The 20,878-nt window shown below is 38.7% G+C and overlaps 1 protein-coding gene across 6 annotated transcripts in view; it reads left to right on the forward strand.

Moving 5' to 3' along the window:
* The window catches only part of ROS1 (ROS proto-oncogene 1, receptor tyrosine kinase), a 116,335-nt gene that overhangs the window by 36,900 nt on the left and 58,557 nt on the right, over positions 1-20,878 (forward strand). For 4 of the 6 annotated variants that reach the window (XM_019418182.2, XM_053904536.1, XM_053904538.1 and 1 more), the window contains exons 15-22: positions 432-542; positions 1,551-1,729; positions 5,078-5,269; positions 8,573-8,673; positions 15,288-15,505; positions 16,174-16,334; positions 17,175-17,319; positions 19,513-19,775. In XM_019418182.2, coding sequence (XP_019273727.2) covers positions 432-542; positions 1,551-1,729; positions 5,078-5,269; positions 8,573-8,673; positions 15,288-15,505; positions 16,174-16,334; positions 17,175-17,319; positions 19,513-19,775 — 1,370 coding nt within the window. The remainder of the gene's footprint in view (positions 1-431; positions 543-1,550; positions 1,730-5,077; positions 5,270-8,572; positions 8,674-15,287; positions 15,506-16,173; positions 16,335-17,174; positions 17,320-19,512; positions 19,776-20,878) is intronic. The other 2 variants (XM_053904535.1, XM_053904537.1) reach the window with 1 other exon arrangement.

A 20,878-nucleotide genomic window follows, 5' to 3' on the forward strand; every position in this document is an offset into this window, starting at 1 on the left:
TAGTGAGAGAAGTCGAGGGGCTCTGAATTATGCTGAATTCCATCCTCTTGGCTGAAAAGGAAACGGAAAGATAACTATTATGTTTGCATTGCTATTGTTACCACAGTGGCTTTTGGGTGCTCTGCATGGGATCACGGCAACCAATATCCAACGGGGCAGGAGGATTGTGCCACGACGATGACATTGCTCTAGAGGCAATGTCACCACACATTTCTCTTCACATTCAACTTCAATTATTTATCCAAAAATCACAAAACGTGTTTAATATGATAGGTAATTCTATTAGGCACATGTAGCCATCCATGTCCTTCCACAGTGTTTTTCAAACGTTGATATTCTTATACTTTATAAAGGAAATCTTGGGGTATAAGATGTGTCCCTTAAAACGTGTGCCTTCTGCAGTATTTCTTTTCTTTTTTTTCCCCAAACAGCTTCGGAACCACCGTTTATCATGGCTGTGAAAGAAGATGGGCTTTGGAGTAAGCCATTAAATAGCTTTGGCCCAGGAGAGTTCCTGTCCTCTGATATAGGAAATGTGTCAGGTAAACACCAAATCCCTTGTTCACTTGGACATCAGGATTCTACTTACAAGGCTTCCTACGCTCTTCAATACATTGAAAGAATTGAGTGTTTGGGTAGTAGGACAATAATGAAAGGAAAAAACATTCAGTGAACTACACTGCCAGTGTAGAAATATCAGTTCTCAGGTATAGGTGCTATTTATTATTTCACAAAAGGTGAGGCTATTTATTGATGTATTTGAATGTATTTGAATCTGTCAACGTTGTCTCATGGTAACAGCCTATCTGGTTCCACTTAAAAACAGCTATACTTAAGTAATTTGTTATGTTTGCTGTAAGACTGAAGCACGGAATGGTTGCATGAAGTTCTAAATACAATGTAAGAAACAATTTCTTGACACAGAGGAATATTAAGTAAGAAGTGGGTCATTTTGCCTAGAACACATTAGAATGAAGGAAAAGTCTTCGTTGTAGGATGATGCAACATTGAACTTGCCTGCAGATGGCACCGTCTATAACTATATTACTTATTTGATCTATTTGCTGGGCCACTAAACGTACAGCAGCATTTCTGACCAACGTAGGAGCTGGACTTAGGAGGTAGCAAGGTAATGGTATGAAGAATGATGCTTTGGAGTTGTCTTCACTCTGGGCTCCCCATTTTTATCTGTGAGGCCTTGGGGAGAATAGATAATCTCACTGAGTCTTGGGTTCCCCGTGTCAAAAATGGGGATAATTCCGACTTCATACCTTTGTTTTCAGATTTAAGTGAGATACGTAAAGTGCTTGGGACAATGTTTGGCAAAGAGAGGTGCTTGGTGAATATCAATTCCTCTTCCTAGTCCCCCCGGGGTTGAGCTTTTGAGATAACATTATAGAAGTATTCTTGATAGATCCCTGAAGTTCTAATGGATATCATATTAGTATGTGCTTTCAAATTACGTGGAGGTGCAGGAGTGATTTGCTGACTCACCATGTTTATGCTGGCATACCTGAAAAATAACTGCTACTAATTCATTTTGTTTTGAGACATGGACTGGTATAACAACAGCCTCTACTACAGCGACACGAAAGGTGATGTTCATGTGTGGCTGCTGAATGGGACGGATATCTCAGAGAATTATCGCATACCCAACATTGCAGGAGCAGGGGCTTTAGCTTTTGATTGGCTGGGTCAATTTCTCTACTGGGCTGGAAGGACGTATGTGGTAAGTTAAAGCTCAGCATTCTGGATGCTCTAGAACAATACCCAACCACTTCAGTGGCTGGGAGTTTTCATGTCGTTTTTCATACTTGTGTGCCACCTATGCTATTATTTATTTAATATTTGTCTCTAAACATACTCACTTTTTAGCTAAAAGGGATTTATGGGTAAAGAAAACTTTATATCGCTGTTTGTTGTACTAGTTATGTATTTTCAATAATAGCTTTTTTAAAAAACTTTTTAATGTTTATTTTTGAGAGAGAGAGAGACAGAGTGTGAGTGGGGGAGATGAAGAGAGAGAGGGAGACACAGAATTCAAAGCGGGCTCCAGACTCTGAGCTGTCAGCACCGAGCCCGATGCGGGGCTTGAGCCCACGGACCGTGAGATCATGACCTGAGCCAAAGTGGGGTGCTTACCCGAGTGAGCCACCCAGGTGCTCCATAATATCTTAAATATATTAAAATGTTCACATGTGGGTCAGTGCCCTGGAGGAAGATGGCATACTCCAAAGACCCACTGAAGGAAACCCAATGGAGGGACTATTTTCAAAGGTGTGGAGAGGGCTAAGGAAAATGAGCAAAGGATGGTGAAACATGCCCTGGGCTAGTAAGTGTGGGAAGTTAGAACCACCTTTAGGCACATGGGGGCACGGGGACGAAGGGGGAAGAACGTGGTAAGGGCTGTAGCTATGGGAGTTGCTGACGTGAAACCCAGCCACTGTCAAAAGGTATGTTCTGGAAAGGAGTTGCCTGGGGGAGTAAGCACCTGAACCCTCTTTCTTTCTTCCCTCTGATCTGCCCTTACTTCCACTGGCTGCATGCCATTGCAAGCCAGAGAGTGAGAGTCCAGTTGGTGCAGTCTATAAAAGCCTCCGCAGTTATAGAGTGGGGTGGGGAGGATGGAGGGTGTAGCTGGATGCAACCTGAAGACGTCGTGTACGTCTGTGTTGTGGTACATTTTGAAGAGAGGGATGGTTAGCGATGAGCATACTGGTCTGAAAGATCAAGAAATACAGTCCCGGAATCATTTTCTAATCAGGTGCTTCTTGTCCACTTATTTATTCATTCAACAATCATTTATCTGTTACCAATGTGTTGGGAGCCATGAAGATAGGCATAGTAGGGAATATAAAGTTAATAGTAGATATGTATCTGTTTTAAAAAATCAGCTTTAGGAGGCATAACTCACATACAATAAAATTAATTTATTGTATAAAATGTCCTGGGTTTTAGTATGTCCAGTGTTGTGCAACCAACCCTTGTTGTCCTCGCTCTTTTGATGAGATAAAATACATATATAAATAATAGAAGAAGGGGTGGCTCAGTCGGTTAAGCAGCTGACTCTTGATTTTGGCTAGGTCCTGATCTCATGGTTCGTGGATTTGAACCCTGCTTTGGGCTCTGCACTGACAGCATGGAGCCTGCTTAGGATTCTCTCTCTCCCTCTTTCTACACCCTCCCCTCAAAAAAATAATAGAAGAAGCATACAAAGCAATGTATTTAGAGGCAAAGCAATGTGGTGTAGTCTGAATTCATAAGTGCCAGTGATATGCAGGTGGAATGGAGTTGAGTGGGGTAAATCCGAGAATACACCCTAAAATTGATTAGTTTAAAAATAGTTAAAAAAAAAAGTTTTGAAGGAGGAAGTGTAAGAGTGAATATAAAAACTGGTTTCAAGTATTTTCTCTGTCTCTTATAAAACTGTTTAACTCTAGGAAAAATTACTTAAATTCCTTGAACCTAGTTAACTTGTGATAGAAATCCTTTAGAGGCATAATGTTAGGGTTACAAAAGCTAATATTTCTTTTTTTTATTTTTTTTAACTTTTTATTTTATTTTATTTTATTTTTTTTTTTTTGAGACAGAGAGAGACAGAGCATGAACGGGGGAGGGTCAGAGAGAGAGGGAGACACAGAATCTGAAACAGGCTCCAGGCTCTGAGCTGTCAGCACAGAGCCCGACTCAGGGCTCGAACTCACGGACCGTGAGATCATGACCTGAGCCGAAGTCGGCCACTTAACCTACTGAGCCACCCAGGCGCCCCCAAAAGCTAATATTTCAAGATAAAAATGTTCTGTGCCTGACACCCAATAAGTACTCAGTAATGGCAGTAATTAATATCAGGGAAATATACTGAAAAAAAGCAGCAAGGAGAGACGTCATCATTTATCAGGATGTATACATCTTCTCCAGGAGTCTAATCAAATACACTTTTTTTTTTTTTAATATCTCTCTCTTTTTAAAAATTTTAATCCAAGTTGGCTAACATATAGTGTAATAATGGTTTTAGGAGTAGAATTTAGTGATTCATCACTTACATACAACACTCAGTGCTCATCCCAACAAGTGCCCTCCTTAGTGCCTATCGTCCATTTAACTTATCCCCCCCACCGACCTCCCCTCCAGCAACCCTTAGTTTGTTCTCTGTCTTTAAGAGTGTCGTGTGGGCTGCCTCCTTCTCTGCTTTGATCTTATTTTTTTCTTTCCTTTATGTTCATCTGTTTTGTTTCTTAAATTCCACATATGAATGAAATCATATGACATTTGTCTCTCTCTGACTTATTTCGCTTAGCATAATACACTCTAGTTCCATCCACGTTGTTGCAAATGGCAAGATTTTATTCTTTTTGATTGCTGAGTAACAATCCATTGTATGTATGTACCACATCTTCTTTATCCATTCATCAGTCGATGGACTTTTAGGCTCTTTCCATATAATTTGGCTATTGTTGATAGCACTGCTATAAATATTGGGGTGCATGTGCCCCTTCAAATTGGCATCTTTGTATCCTTTGTATAAATACCTAGTAATGCAATTGCTATCCAATACATTCTTATCTAGCAGTGTTTGAATTGTGGGGTTGTATGATTAGGAAAAATAAGTATTTTAATTCAAAGTAAATTTGCCTCCTTTTTTTCCCTAGAGTCCTGAAAAAAGAGAAGCTCAACGAGGGCAGCTTCCATGACTGTTTTGCTCCCAAGGCTTTGCACACTACCCAGTACACAGTGCTAATAAACATTCGCAGTGGGAAGAATGTAACAATTTACTGACAATTGGAACACGCTATTAAAATTTTTTTTTTTTTAGCATTTATTTATTTTTGAGACACAGAGCATGAACAGGGGAGGGTCAGAGAAAGAGGGAGACACAGAATCTGAAACAGGCTCCAGGCTCTGAGCTGTCAGCACAGAGCCCGATGTGGGGCTCACACTCGCAGACCGCGAGATCATGACCTGAGCTGAAGTCAGACGCTTAACCGACTGAGCCACCCAGGCGACCCTGCAACATACTATTAAGAAATGACAATGTCATTTGAAAATTATTAATCAACCCTACTATTATGTTTTATAGATACAAAGGCAGTCTCTGTTGACAGGGCACACGGACATTGTGACCCATGTGAAGTTGCTGGTGAACGACATGGCAGTGGATTCGGTCGGAGGATATCTCTATTGGACCACACTACACTCAGTTGAAAGCACCAGGCTAAACGGAGAAAGTTCCCTTGTAATACAGGCACAGCCTTGGTTTTCTGGGAAAAAGGTGACAACTTAAAAATAAGACCTGATCATTTAGTCATACTAAATAGTGCTATCGAATAGTTACGATAACGCTGTTTCTGCTTGTTGGGAATAGTTAAGGTAGAATCTGAAAGGAAATACTGTTACAGTAAGATCTTGGTGTAACCAAATTTTTTCTAAGTCTTATTTAATTGTCATAATAATTAAACAAATTAAGATACAATATGGAGATGTTTACACTTTGCTGTATCTTGAAAGGACCCGCACTTAAAAGCACTTTAATTTCTGACTGTTTTTATAATCTTCAGGAATTGTATTGGCTATTTTAGAGCTTCTTATTGAGTAATGAGTAGATGTTTTATTATCTTTGATCAATTTTGGGTACTGACTGCTCTAGAAACTGTGACTCCTAGACAAATTATTTCACTTCTCTTTGCTTCCTTGTCTGAAAAATGGGAATGTTAGCAATTGTCCTACCTCTTAGGGCTGTTGCAAAGATTAAATGAGATAATTAATGTGAGATGCTGAGAACAGTGCGAGGGCACATGGTAACTACTCAGTGGTTAAGCTCTTATTATTGCAACTAAATCTGAAAAGCACACCTGATATAGGAACATTTCTAAAACAGATGTTACTTCCTCAGCTTCTAGAAGCAAAACTTATTTTTCTTGATCTTCAACTTCTACAAGCAATACCTATCTTCTTGATACCCTGTAGCTATCATCTGAAATTTCTGAATTTTGTCTTTCCTGTTCATAAATTTCTGAATTTTGTGTTTCCTGTAGGAAATTTAGAAATCACAGAAAAGCATGAAAAAGAAAGAAAGCACTCGTACTATTTCTACCTAGGATATTCCTTAATTTTTTTCTTATTGTTTTAGTCATTTTTTTTTCTGCCAGTAGAGATAAATCACCCATAATATAAATAAACCAGATCATTTATAAACAAATTATTGAGTCACATGATCCCCAATTCTAGGATCTTTAAAAATTTATTATTTATTTATTTATTTATTTTTTAAATTGAGATATAATTGACATAGAACATTACATTAGTTTCAGTTGTATATACAGATTATAGCACAGATATTTAAAAGAAATGCAATTTTTTTTCCACAGGCTTTTTTTTAAAGTTTTACTTATTTACTTTGAAAGAAAAAAAAAAGAGAGTGAGCAGGGAAGGGGCAGCAAGAAAGAGAGAGAGAGAGAGAGAGAGAGAATCTCAAGCAGGATCTGCACTGTCAGCGTAAAGCCCCGTATGGGGTTTGAACTGACAAACCATGAGATCATGACCTGAGCTGAAATCAAGAGTCAGACACTTAACCAACTGAGCCACCCACACTCCCCTAAAAGAAATACAAATTTACGCAGAGATTAATCATTTCTGTCAAATAATGAAAACATCCCTTAATTTTATTTTGGAAACTTTGAGTCTGAATATAGGAAAAGTATATCTTTTTATGTCTCTATAAGTGCTGGGGGAAAGCACTTTTATTTTTGTAAAAGCATATTAAAGATAAAAAAAATATTATCTCAAGAGTAACATTCTGTCTGTTCCTGGGACTTTGTCAGTAATGTCCCCCAGTGCTCTGATCTTGTTGTTTGAGTAATGTTCACTCTGGGAAGTTCTACAGTGGCCATAGGGACTTTTTTGTAAATGAGTGGAAAACTAGATTTCTCAGCATGTTTGGGGAAACACATCCTTCTTTAAATTCCCACTCCAAATCCTTCACAGGCTGGGGAGTGCTACTTGTACAAATCTATAGTTTGGTTCCATGGTTTGATGTCTTACCCATCTGCCTCCATTAATGCTAGTGGGTGTTTTGAAGGTAACATATTTTGCACCGAGCAAAACTCTTCATTTCACTGTCATTCGTTCCTTCATATGTTACTCATAAATTTATCATGGAGCCATGAGATACTGTGCAATCAATAGGTATAATAAAATAAACAGCCAATTATTTATAGAAAGGCTTGATATTTGTGTGATTAAAAGGGAGAATGCAGTGAGACATTCATCTAAAGTGAAAAGATAGCCGCTGCCACATCTGATGGATCGGGCGGGCTCATATATATACGTAGTGCACGTTACCACAGGATTAAACCTCAAGTTTATAGTTATGCCTTGTTGGCATTTCCAAGGCATGGCTGTTATTAGACAGCAGTGGTTACCAAAGATTTATGGAATGTCCTCTGGCTCTGTTTAAATATGGGCTCAAATGACTGATGCAAAGGAATTGGGTAATGACCCAACACCTGAATGTTATCTATGACTCGAATAGTTTGCTGTATTCTAAAACAGGGAGTTGTAGAATATTCTTTTTTTAAGAGATAAAACAGACTTTTTGATTTAGAAAACTTGAGTGCATCTCATTATGAATAATGAAACAAGATTAACCATATTTCACTTTAACTGACACAATAATCAATAAATTTCTTTTAGCCTGAGGCAAGGACATGATTCAACTCCCAAAAGGCTGGGGATTGCTAGATAGTTTTTTGTTTGTTTTTTGTTTTTTATTTTGTGGGTAAGGAGTAGACTGAGTTTCCTTGAAGACAGAGGTTGTGATTTATATGACAGCTGGAGGTTTTTGCAATGATGTGCCTTTTTTTTTGTTCTTGGATACCTTGTTGTATTCTTTTTACATTTCTCACTGGCTCATCATTTTTGTTTTTATGCTGCAGAATTTTGTTAGAGATGTAGCTATCAACTTTAATCCTTGATCTCTCTTAGCCTCTAGGTCTGCTATAGAAAGACTTCACCACTCTGAGGTCATATACCTGGCCATCTCAGCTTATTTGAAAAATTCCTACAAAGCCAAAGAAAGCAAAAGTGTTCCCTTGAATTGTAACTTCTGTCTCATGCAAACTATTTCACAGGAGAAGCAGTCTTTCCTCAGGCCTTTCCTGGATGACAGGACATAAAATTAAGGCATGGACTGTAACAAAAAGACAAATAAAGATTAGTAAGGAGTGGTTTTCAGATGTCATCTGGACATCTGTAGGACCTGGAGTGTGGTTGAAAATTTGTAATAACTTTGCAGGTGCTGCTGATGCTGCTGGTCCAAAAATCATACTTTGAGAACCACCAGAGCTAAGTCTGTGGAAGTCCCTGCCTTCTGAGGATTTTTAGGAAACTTGTGTTTATATCCAAGTTACATAGGAATAGGCATCTCACATAATTTTTTTATTCAGCGAAAGGTAAAAATTATCGAGTTTATTATTCCAAAGAGGACATTAAAGAGAAATCTATAGTTTAAGTGTGACTTATTCACAAAAGTCTCCTCCAAACATGTATTTGATTCATTTTCTTATTTTCTATTTAGGTAGTTGCTCTAACTTTAGACCTTAGTGATGGACTCCTGTATTGGTTGGTTCAAGACAGTCAATGCATTCACCTGTACACAGCTGTTCTTCGAGGGCGGAGGTAAGTAATATCTCTTGAAAACAATCTGTTGAGGATGAGAATGACTTACCCCTCAGTTATGTGGCAGTGCATGAGCATATTGTGCTTGTGGGGAAAGATAGGTTTGCAAACAACTAATGACAGTAGAATATGGTGAATACTGTGATGGGGTAGAAAGAGAGTACAGTGGAGACACTGAGAAGAATGCTTCTCAAGAGCCCAAGAAATGGATACATGTGTTTTTCTTCTTCTTAACATGCTGGAGTTAAGCAGGAATCATCCTGCACAGCACACATGAAGACTGGAGTCGAAAGAAGCACATGAATTATTCTCTCAATCTGTGTCCTCAAACTAAGCCCCTGGTTCTCTTGTTGGCATTTCCACATCTTCCATAATAATACTGTAAGGTATTTTTTTTCTAGTATTTTTCCTACACTTTCTTTTATTATTATTTTTTTTAACATTTTTGCTTATTAAAATTAGGTGTAATGTACATAATATGAAATGTTCAGATCTTCAGTATTCCACGATATCAGTTTTGACAAGTACATTTTAAGACACAGATATGTCGAGGGGAGCCTGGGTAGCTCTGTTGGTTATGTGTTTGACTCTTGGTTTTGAATAAGGTCATGATCTTACGGTTCATGAGTTTGAGCCTCACACAGGGCTCTGTTTTGACAGTGTGGAGCCTGCTTGGGATTCTCTCTCTCCCTCTGTCTCTGCCCCTCCCCTGCTCAAGCTCTCTCTCTCTCAAAAATAAATAAATAAGCACAATAAAGAAAATTTTTAAAAAAGACACATATATGTCCATCATCACAGAAATTTTCCTGTGCCCCTACCCAATCAATCCCCCCTACCCCTGAAATATGTACCTTTTGTGTCTGGCTTCTTTTACTTAGCATAATATCTTTATGATTCATCCATGTTGTTAAGAGTATTAGTCTTTCCTTTTTATTGCTGAGTAGTATTCCATTGCATAGTTGGCATATCCATTCTCCTCTTTATGGACATTTGGATTGCTTCCCAATTTTGGTTATTATGGATAAAATTGTATAAATATTTATACCCAAGCTTTGGATGTATTGTTGGATAAATACCTATGAGTAGAATTGCTGGGTGATATGGAAGATATATGCTTAACTTCTTAAATAATTTCCTGGTTTTCAGAGGGTTTATACCATTTTACATTTCCTCCAGAGATGTATGAGAGTTCTGGTTCGTCCACATCCTCCCAACAGTTGGCTTTGGCAATCTTTCAAATTTTCACCATTCATTGGTGTATGTAGCAATATATCATTGTGCTTTTAATTTACACTTCACCAATAACTAATAATTTTCACCATTTTTTAATTTTTTGTTGACTATTTATATATTGTCTGTTGTGATGTGACTCTTCAAGTATTTTTCTCACTATTTAATTGGCTGTATATCTTTTCCATATTGAGATGCAGGAGATCTTTATGTATTCTGTATATAAGTCCTTTGTAAAAGATATGTGTTGTGAAATTTTTCTCTCAGTGTTTGGCTTACCTATATATTTGTTGGTGGTGTCTTTGGTGAGCAGAAGTTTTTAATTTTGACTTACCCAATTTATCAATTATTTTCTTTATGGTTTGTGTTTTCTGTGCCTTCTATAAGATATCTTTGCCTATCCCAAGGTTGTGAGAATTTTATATGATGTACTTTTTAAAAAAATTTTTTAATGTTTATTTATTTTTGAAGGAGAGAGACAGGGTGTGAGTGGGGGGGGGGGGGCAGAGAGAGAGGGAGACATAGAATCTGAAGCAGGCTCCAGGCTTTGAGCTGTCAGCACAGAGGCCGACGTAGGGCTCGAACTCACAAACTGCGAGATCACTACCTGAGCCGAAGTCGGACGCTCAACCGACTGAGCCACCCAGGTGCCCCTATGATGTACTTTATATTGTTTTAGCTTCCATATTTAAATATGTGATCCACTTAAAATAGGTTTTTAGATGTTTCTTTCCTTTTCATATGAATATCCAATTGTTCCAGTACCATTTGTTAAAAAGATTTGCCTTTTGTTAGTTAATTGCTTTGTGTCCTTGTTCAAAATTATTTGACTGAATATATTTTGGTCTATTTCTGGATTCTCTATTCTGTTCCTTTATTATATTTGTCTAATCTCGTGCCAATACTACATTTTCTTGATTACTATAAATTTAGAAAAAGACTTAAAGATAGCTAATATTCAGTCCTTAGTTTGTTTTTCTTTTTCAATATTTTAATTCTGGCTATTCTTGATCTTTTGCTTTTCCAAATAAATTTAAAAATCATCTCACTAATTCCTAGAATAAAGCCTGTTGGAATTTTAAATCTCTTATCAATTTAGGGAGAATGGATATCATAAAATATTGAGTCTTCCAATCACTAAAAATGGTATCTCTCTTCATTTGTTTTGGTTTTCTTTAATTTTGTTCAGCAGTGTTTTGTATTTTCAGTGTAGAAGTTTTGTTTTGTTTTGTTTTGTTGTTTTGTTTAGAGTAGTCTCCATGCCCAACCTGGGGCTTGAATTCACAACTCCAAGATTACAAGCCATGTGCTCCAACGACTGAGAGAGCCAGGCATTCCAAGAAATTTAGAAATTTTGCACTTCTTTCATTAATTAATCCTGAAGTGTCTGATTTTTAAAATAAAAAAAATGTTTATTTATTTTTCAGAGAGAGTGTGCGAGTAGGGGAGGGGCAGAGAGAGAGGTTTATCAGAGGATTCAAAGTGGGCTTTGTGCTGACAGCAGAAAGCCCATTGCGGGGCCTGAACTCATGAACCGTGAGACCATGACCTGAGCTGAAGTTGGACACCCATCTGACTGAGCCACCCAGGCTCCCCTCTGATTTTTTTTTTTTTTTTTGATGCTTTATAAGTGGTGTTTTCAAAAATTTCATTTTCTAAATTCTTATTACTAGTATGGAGAAATTCAACTGATTTTTGTATATTGACTTGGTATCTTGATTCATTCATTGCTAAATTCACTGTTCTGGTTTCATGCAGAAATGCTTTAGGGGGTTATAATAGTCCTTTACAATGATTTAGGAAACATTCCCTCCTCCTCAATTTTCTGAGTTTTTGATATTAATTCCGCCTTAAATTTTGATAGTATCCACCAGTGAATCCATCTGGGCCTGGAATTTTCTTTGTGGAAAATTTTTTGACTTTAAATTTAATATATTTTAGGGGTATAAAGTTATTTAAATTTTTATTTCTTCTTGAATCAATTTTGTTAATTCATGTCTTTTAAGGAATTTATCCAGTTTGAATGAGTTGTCAGATTAAATTTAATAATAGTCCCGTGTTATCACTTTATAAGGTCGTTAGTGACGTCCTCATATCTCTGATATTGATACATTTTTTTGATCACTCCTGTTAAGGGTTTATCAAATTTATTAATGTTTTTAAAGAACTAGCTTTTAGTTTTGTTGATTTTCCATTTTCAGTTTTACTCTTTTCCAGTATTATTTTTATTATTTCTTCTTCTTTTATAATATCCTCTTCTATTTCTAGCTTTTTAAGATGAAAGAAGAAATTGTGTTCACATCATTCTGTTAATATATTTATAATATTGACATTTAAAGCTGTATATATTTTTTAAAGACCGTGTTAGTTAGTATTCCACAAAATTTAGTATGTTGTGTTTTATTATCTTTCCTAATTTCTAATTTCTAAATATTTTCTAATTTCTCTCATTAGTTTTCTTTGATCCATGTGTTTTTAAAATGTACGTTGCTTAATTGTGAAGTATTTTGGGATTGTTTGGGTATTATTTCTATCAATTTCTAATTTAATATCATTGTGGCTGAAAAACATACACTAATTTCAATCTTTTGACATTTATTTAGGCTTATTTTATGGCCCACCATTGGGTATATCAAGATGAATGTTCCATGTGCACTAGAAGAATATTTATTCAGCTAATAATCTGTTGGATTATTAGATTAATTATCATTAGATTAATAGCTGGTATAGTAGTCTATAAGTGTCAAGTACATAAATTAGTTGACAGTGTAGTTTAAATATTTGTGTCTACTTGTACTGTCACTGAGAAAGAGGTGCCATAGTCTTCAACTATGATTGTAGATTTGCCTATGGTTCTCTACAGTTGATATACCTGGGTCCTTTGTATTTATATTATTATCTATGTACTTGAGTATATTGCCTTTTTATCACATAAAATGCCTTCATTAGTCTATGGTGATTCTCTTCATCTTCATCTGGGTGCTTTGTATTTATATTATAATCTATATACTTGATTATATTGCTTTTTGTCACTATAAAATGCCCTCATCAGTCTATGGTAATGCTCATTGCTTAGAGACCACTTTGTCTGATAGTAGTATAGCCACAGCAGCTTTAATTAATTAATTAATTAATTAGAGATAGAGAGTGAGTGGGGGAGGGTCAGAGAGAGAGGGAGACAGAGAATCCCAAGCAGGCTCCACACTGTCAGCGCAGAGCCTGATGCAGGGCTCACACTAGAGAGATCATGACCTCTGAGCCCAGTCCTGAAGTCAGATGCTCAACTGAATGTGCCACCCAGGTGCCCGTGATGGATCTACTCTTGAAATTGCTCTTCCTTCTCCTAAGTCCATCAATTTCCTTTAGTTTATAAAAGAATTAATCAGGTACAAGTATAACAACATATCTGACCTGGAAGTTGAAGAGGGTGCCCCCGTCAACAATTCAGATGTATTTGGTTATGTCAGAACTGATTACATGCTCCAAGGGACCCTATACCCTTGCTGTTCCCTCTGCCTGCAATGTTCCCAGACTCAGTTCCCTTGGTTAATTGGTATTCGGTCTGTATGGCTCAGTTTAAGCATGTTCTCTAATGTGACCAGACTTTTTCTGACCAGATCCCAGTAGGTCTCCTTGTTAAGGAATCCACTCTACTTTTCCTTTTACGGTGCCATTCAGCGGTGTGGTTGTTTGCTCATCTTCTTCCAGACTGCCTTTTCTGCTATCCTGTGTATTCTATGAGGGCAGGGATTGTATTTGTCTATTTACCACTGTATTCCTAGTGGCTAACACAGAACGGGGCACAAAACACTTGTTGACTGAATGAGTAAATGAATGAACCCTCAGCACAGTAACCTCAGCTGACCTCTATACTTCACCCTTTATGGAAGAGTTTGACTTTTTATGACTTTTTTCTTGAGCTTCGATTTAAATCCAGCTTTACTTGTTGTGGAGGACTGAAGGGTTTGAAATTACAGGTAGAAGAAAGCCCCATAGTGACCTCTCGAAAGTGAGGAGGTTTTGCTGAAGTGCCGTGAACATTGGAGGTCAAGAATTTCCCGGTTAGTCCATGAGATTTTTATAGGGGAGGAGTCTTCAACTGGAAATGAGGGGTCATCCATGCCAGGAGCAGCTAAGGGATATCCAGGCTCACCCTGCGGGGAAACCCTCTGTCCTAGGGACACTTTGGAAATGCTGAAACAAACAACCGGGTGGGCTAAACTAACACAAGGGCATTCACAGGATGCAGGCATCAGCAGCTCTGTGGGTGGTCCAGAAGGGCCAGCCTCCTAGCCCAAGTGCATCCTGTTTAGTGCGCTTCCCTCCATTTGGAACTGGGTTTTATGTATTTCACAAGGTTGCTGGAAACTTCTAATGAGAAGTGGAAATAACAAGGTGTGAAATTAGACAAGCAAGTCAAAGTCCACAAGGCAAACCAGATGCTGTCTTCAGAACTGCGTAGGTATAAATAGAGTATTTCACTAGAAAAAGGACAATATGAATCATCCTGGTGAATATACTTCTTTATAAGGTTCCCAACTTCCAGTTTTGGTCCTCTCAGGTAGTCACAGTTTTGTCAAGGAGATATTGTGAAATTCTCAAATCAAAACCTTTATTTGTTTTGATTTTAAGTGCCATTCTTTCTACTTTTCTAAAGAAGGAACTGTCAACACTCTAAAAAGATGTCGAGAAATCTTGAAAAGAAATAGTCAAACCACCACTTCAAAAGACTGAAAATCATTGAAGTGGTTTTTATTTATTGAGTACCAGGCAAGAGAGATTTTTAGAAACTACCAAGCAGATTTTTAAAGTGAAAATTATACCCCAATTCTGTGTCATGGAGAGAAAACTCTAGCATCGATGTAAATAATAGTCTGTTAACTTGAATTCCCCAGTCTGAAAAGAAGCATTCTGCATGAGCTAACGAAGTTAGTAAGTATCATTGAAGCAGCAGTTGTGAATAGTATATATTGATGGACCAAACAGGAGAGAATAATGGGTGGCAAATAAATAACATGATTAACCAAGTGTAAGAGGGAGGCGTGGCCCGATGAGAAGAAACCAGCCAGTAGGTTGCACCTCTAAGATAGGTACTACGAGAATCACCAGTATTTCTTAAAATCTGTGTAATACTCTTGCCATTGCAATATCACATTAATGAGAAAAGTCCTAGAAGACTTGCTTTAGGTATACTTTAAGAAAAGCGTAAAAAAATCAACTTTATACGGAACTAAAAATAACGATAATTATTGTTGCAAAGTATTTTCTTTTTGTTTTTGCATCCACAAACACACACCCTCACAAACATACATTCTCTCCAGTACGTGAATGTACCAGCCCTTCCCCCACTTGAGATTCACAGGCTAATTGGTGCCATGTTTTAGCAGTGCCGGAGATATCAACATCACGGAGTTTGCAGCCTGGAGTACTTCTGAAATTTCCCAGAATACACTGATGTACTATAGTGGCCGGCTCTTCTGGATCAATGGCTTTAGGATTATCACAGCTCAGGAAATAAGTCAGAGAACCAGTGTCTCTGTTTTGGAACCAGCCAAATTTAATCAGTTCACAATCATTCAGACATCACTCAAGCCTCTGCCAGGTACAGTATATTATTTCTGTTTACCCTCTTGCCTCCAAGCGTGTTTTGTGAAATAAGTGTTTACTTTGGGATTTGTTTTGTTTTGTTTTCTTAAAAAAATATTTAAGCCCCGAAGCGGGGCTTGAACTCACAAACTGTGAGATCATGACCTGAGCCAAAGTTGGACAGCCAACCGCCTGAGCCACTCAGGTGCCCCTTTGGGAATTTTTTCTTAAGAATTAAATTTTAGAGGCGCCTAGGTGGCTCAGTCGGTTAAGTGTCTGACTTCAGCTCAGACTTTGAGCCCTGCATCTAGCTCTGTGCTGACATTGCAGAACCTGGAGCCTGCTTTGCATTGTGTCTCCCTCTTTCTTTGCCCCTCCCCCTCTCATGCTCTGTCTCTCTCTGCCTCTCAAAAAAAAAAAAAAAAAAAAAAATTAAAATGTTAAAAAAAAAGTTTTAAAAAGAAAAAGGCTTTGGTAGTTTCTCTTGGTTTGCTTGCATTTTACTCTTAATCCAAATTTGCAGCATGGAACAGTCAGAAAAAGAAGATTGTTAGGATATATTAAAAGAAAGGGAAATTTTATTTTGGTATTAATTATTAGTAATTTCTGTTAATTATCCATGTTCTCTATGATGTTTGAGAACCCTAAATTCTCTCCCCCTCTATTCTTTCTTTCATCCCATAGGGAACTTTTCTGTTACCCCCAAGGTTATCCCAGATTCTGTTCAAGAGTCTTCCTTTAGGATTGAAGGAAATGCTTCAAGTTTTCAAATCCTGTGGAATGCTCCCCCAGCAGTGGATTGGGGTATAATTTTCTACAGTGTGGATTTCAGTTCTCATTCTAAGGTATAGTGTTGGTTCTAGTAACTTCCATTTCTCAAACAGGCTGTACCAACTGTATCAGCCCTGCCCACACTAATTTGTGCTTCCTTCATTTAGCGAAGCCTGTCTCCTTTGTTGCTCCCAATGCATTTGATTATTAAGATTTTTTCCTGAGGGGCCGCCTGGGTGGCTCAGTTGGTTGAACATTTGACTCTTGATTTTGGTTCAGGTCATGATCCCACGGTTGTGGGACTGAGCCCCTCATTGGTCTCCATGCTGAGTGTGGAGACTGCTTAAGATTTTCTCTCTCTCCCTCTGCCCCTCTCCCCCACTCATGCTCTCTCTCTAAAATAAAAAAAAAAAAAAAATTAAAAAAAGAAAAGATTTTTCCTGAGAATTTTTAAAAATTAAAAAGAAGTTTATTTATTTTTTGAGAGAGAGAGAGAGAGAATGAATGAGAATGAGCAGGGGAGGGGCAAAAAGAGAGGGAGACACAAAATCTGAAGCAAGCTCCAGGCTCTGAGCTGTCAGCACAGAGACCAAAGCAGGGCTCAAACCCATGAACTGTGAGATCATGACCTTAGCCAAAGTCAGATACTCAGTTGACTGAGCCACCCAGGGGCCCCCTGAGAACCCTTGTTTGTAGCCAGTCTCTGATTGTTTTGTGGTTAATGTTAACAACTGGTATGTTAGGTACATTTTAACTGGTCTATGTGGAACCACATGGAACTTAGCAACATTAGCATTTCCAAAATTGCACGTTTTGGTTCACAGGTGAACCAGTTTGGAGATTTTAGTTCATTAGGAATAAAAGGTTTTATGACTCCCTCACTAAGAAAATAATGTTTTGTTCTTATATTTTAGTTCCTGGCTAGTGAGCAGCAGCTTTCACCTGTATTTACTGTGGAAGGGCTGGAGCCGTATGCCTTATTTAATCTCTCTGTCACTCCTTATACGTACTGGGGAAAGGGCCCCCAAACATCTCTGTCACTTCGAGCACCTGAAACAGGTACAGGGGTTAAAAGATCTTTTTAAAAGGGCAGAGCCTCATTTTCTATGCTCTACAATAAATGGCTAATAATTTTTAAAAGTAACTTTCAGTTCTGTAGATGTGTTGAGATTCAATACCTTTTCAGTGACTTTTTGGAGATGAGAATAACACCATTAGTATCAGTCTGCATCATTTATTCCAAAAGCATATTCCAAGATTTCTTAAAGATTGTTTCACTTGATTATAATAATACATATGCTGCAGAAACCTGTTTCAGGTAACTTGTGAAACACTTGAGAAGGAAAACGGGAATATAATAGCAGGGACAGTTTCATGGAAGTCAGGCTTGTCTGAAGATGTTCTCACCGATGGTAACTCAGAAGCTTCCATAGGTGGATAACTCATGCCTGAATTTAATGTTTTCCTTTGGAATATGTTTTAAAAAGGATAGTAGTCGTGTCTTTACATGTGTATCACTACAAAATGTACAAAGCACATTTATATGTATCACTCCTTTATTAAACGTTTACTGCACACCTATTACGTGTCAGAGCATCATTTCCTCCTTGCATTTGATCCTCCCCCTGCTCCCTGGAAGGTAGCACAGGTGTTACTATCTCACTTATGCAAATGAGAAAGCAGAAGCCTAGAGGTTGCCCAATGTAGAATAGCTGGGACTTAATCCAGACTTTCCACTGCCGTTTTATCAAGTCTCCACTCAGTCATGTCTTCAAATGCTGGTAAATGATAGTATCATACTGATTTATTCACTATGAACTTATTAGCACAGGACCTGGCAGGCAGAAAGAGCTCAACAGGCATAGATGTGCATTTTTTGTTTGTTTGTTTTTAACTGTTAAGTTTCTTTCAACAATATTTACCCATGAGTCTCACAACAGGAACATAGTAGAGCCTGGGTAGGTCCTGGAGCAGTTAGCATTTGAATCCAGGTATGCTGTCTTTGAGATCATCTTGGGATGTCAGCTTTGGTAGGATCGTTCCGTGGAAATGGTTTTGCCTGCGTCTGTCAGGGGATGTACTGGGGACCTAGGGCCATCAGCATTCTGCTGGATGTTGGGGGGCAATAAAAAATGAAAAGATTTGGCCTTTGCCTTCAGGAAATTTACAATATAGTTGGGAAATTATTCAAATGGACAAATATTTATTAAGCGCTTACAGTGTGCTAGTCCTATACTAGATTTGAGGGGATTTAACAAGGAATAAGGAAAGGTGCTTTCTCTGATGGAGCTCATAAAACAGTAGAGAGATAAACACAGGCTTCCAACAATAACAGAAATGAGATAGTGAGAACTGAGTTTCAATGGCATAGAGTAAATAGACAAGACAGAATGCTTCATCTCTATCAAGCAGCCCCACCACTTTCACGAGGTGACGATGGTCATAGACTGGAATGGCCACCAAAGGCCTTTGGGGAGGGGGAGTTCTAGCTGGGCTCTAGGGAATGATGCAAGGAAAGGTATCCCATATAAGCACAGTGTAAGAAGGCCTGGAGATTGGATAATGATATGAGTGTTGAACATTGAGAAGCGATGTGACTGGAGTGGACAGTGGAAAGGGACCTTGTAGAGGAGTCCGAAGAAGGAAGACAGGCATCTTGCATGAAATGACATGGACATCAGGCAGAGGAATTTCTCTTGATTAAGAGGGAGATAAATTCATTGAAGGGCTAGGAGCCATTAAATTGCTTGGTTCGGCTCTAGGATAAATGGTAGCCTCCAAACCATACTCTTGGGGTATACCCTGCTCCATGGAAGGGTTCAAGGTAAGAGGGCCTGGATCTGTGACATGCTGGATTTTACATCCTGAACTGGCTGAAGGCCGGGCCAAGTTGCTGCCTTTCATCCCGTGACTGCCATTCCCACCACCAGCTAAATCACTGTGGCAGGAGGAGAGTAAATATTGTATTTTTAAGGAGAACCAGCCACCTTTCATCTATACAGGGCACAGATGAGAAAGATGTGCCTAAGTGGTGGTAAGAGGGATTTGGGTTGCAGATAAGAAAGATTTGCTGAGATATCAGGATAGGTTCCTGAAGAAATCTGTGGAATCTTCTCTCCTGAAGAATAAGATAGATACACTTCGATTTCTGGAATGAGAAATATTTATTACTGTTTCTCCATCTCCTCATCATGAATGGTAAAAAGTCAACTTTATATTCTTTTCTACCCTATCTGTGTCTCTGCTTTTCAGTTCCGTCGGCACCCCAGAATCCCAGGATATTTATATTACCAAGTGGGAAATACCATAACCAGAACGAAGTTGTGGTGGAATTTAGATGGAATAAGCCTAAGCATGAAAACGGTGTGTTAACGAGATTTGAAATGTTCTATCAAATATCCAACCAGAGAGACACAAATAAAACATTTGAAGACTGGATGGCTGTCAATGCAACCCCCTCAGAGATGTCTTTTCAGCTTGAAGGCATGAGTCCCGGGTACACTGTTGCCTTCCAGGTATAAGAGTGAAAACAGGGATACAAGGGTCTCAGTGGTGCAAACAGAAGGCTGATTAAAGGACTAGGTTTATTGACTGCCACTCTGTCAATAATTTGAGATCCACTATGGTCACAGAAGTCAAGTGGGTGGCAAAGATACAGAGGGGAGAGGGGACAGCTAGGGTAAAGGACAGTTTGACAGCTTTCTTGCTTTCAGATTCAGAACAAACCATTATTTTTCCCTGTAATCACTATAGGTCGTGTACCTGGGTAGATGCTTTTATATTCCTTATCTCATTTGATGCCCTTACTGTCTGTGAAGAAAGAGCCATGTCCCTGGGTGTGTCAGTGAATTACCAAAGCTGCATGGCAAGGAAGTGGTGTTCTGTAGTCCAGCTGCTAGAAACCTTTCCCCCAGATCACATCACTACTGTGAATCCTCTGGATGCCCCAACTTGGAGCTACTGCTGGAAATAAAACCTGAGGGTCTAGGTAGTTGATATCTCAGAGTTACTGTCTGGCTGCTGATAGACGAGAAAGTGAGAATAGGAGTCAAGAATAACAAGTTACTGCCACCCCATTTGGGCATTTTAACTTTAACATGAAATAGCTTTCTACTTATGATAGATGGCTTGATGATTTTCTTATCTTCATTAAATACCAAGTTGGTGATGTTATGCCCAGAATTCGCGATCCCCAAAGACCACCAGGGAGCCGAGTCCGATGCAAAAGCAAAAGAGCTTTTATTCGAGCTAGCTCGAGCTCAATCCCCTACCTGCACCGATGCAGCGGTGAGATGCCAGGGAGAGAGAGCGAGTTTCAAAAGCACAAAGGTTTTATTGGGGTCTAGGGGGAGTTGGTGAGGTAATGGCTGTGGCCTCAGCCGATTGGCTGGGGAAGGGTCGGAGTCCTGTTACACGCAGGCCACAGGGCGTGTTTTGATCGGGAAGTTTGAACGAAAGAGCAGCGGGAGGTTACTCAAGGGGAGGAGGCGTGGTCAAGGTGGAGGACACAGAACAAGATGGAGTCGGCTGGCGTAGGTCCGCCTTACAGGTGACAATGTTGTACATATTTAGAATTATTTCCCATTTCTTTTTGGGGAACATAATGCTTTGGGGAGTG

Source organism: Panthera pardus, unplaced genomic scaffold (assembly GCF_024362965.1).
Source record: "Panthera pardus isolate Hobbes unplaced genomic scaffold, ASM2436296v1 HiC_scaffold_17, whole genome shotgun sequence".
In the NCBI taxonomy this organism is placed as follows: Eukaryota; Metazoa; Chordata; class Mammalia; order Carnivora; family Felidae; genus Panthera; species Panthera pardus.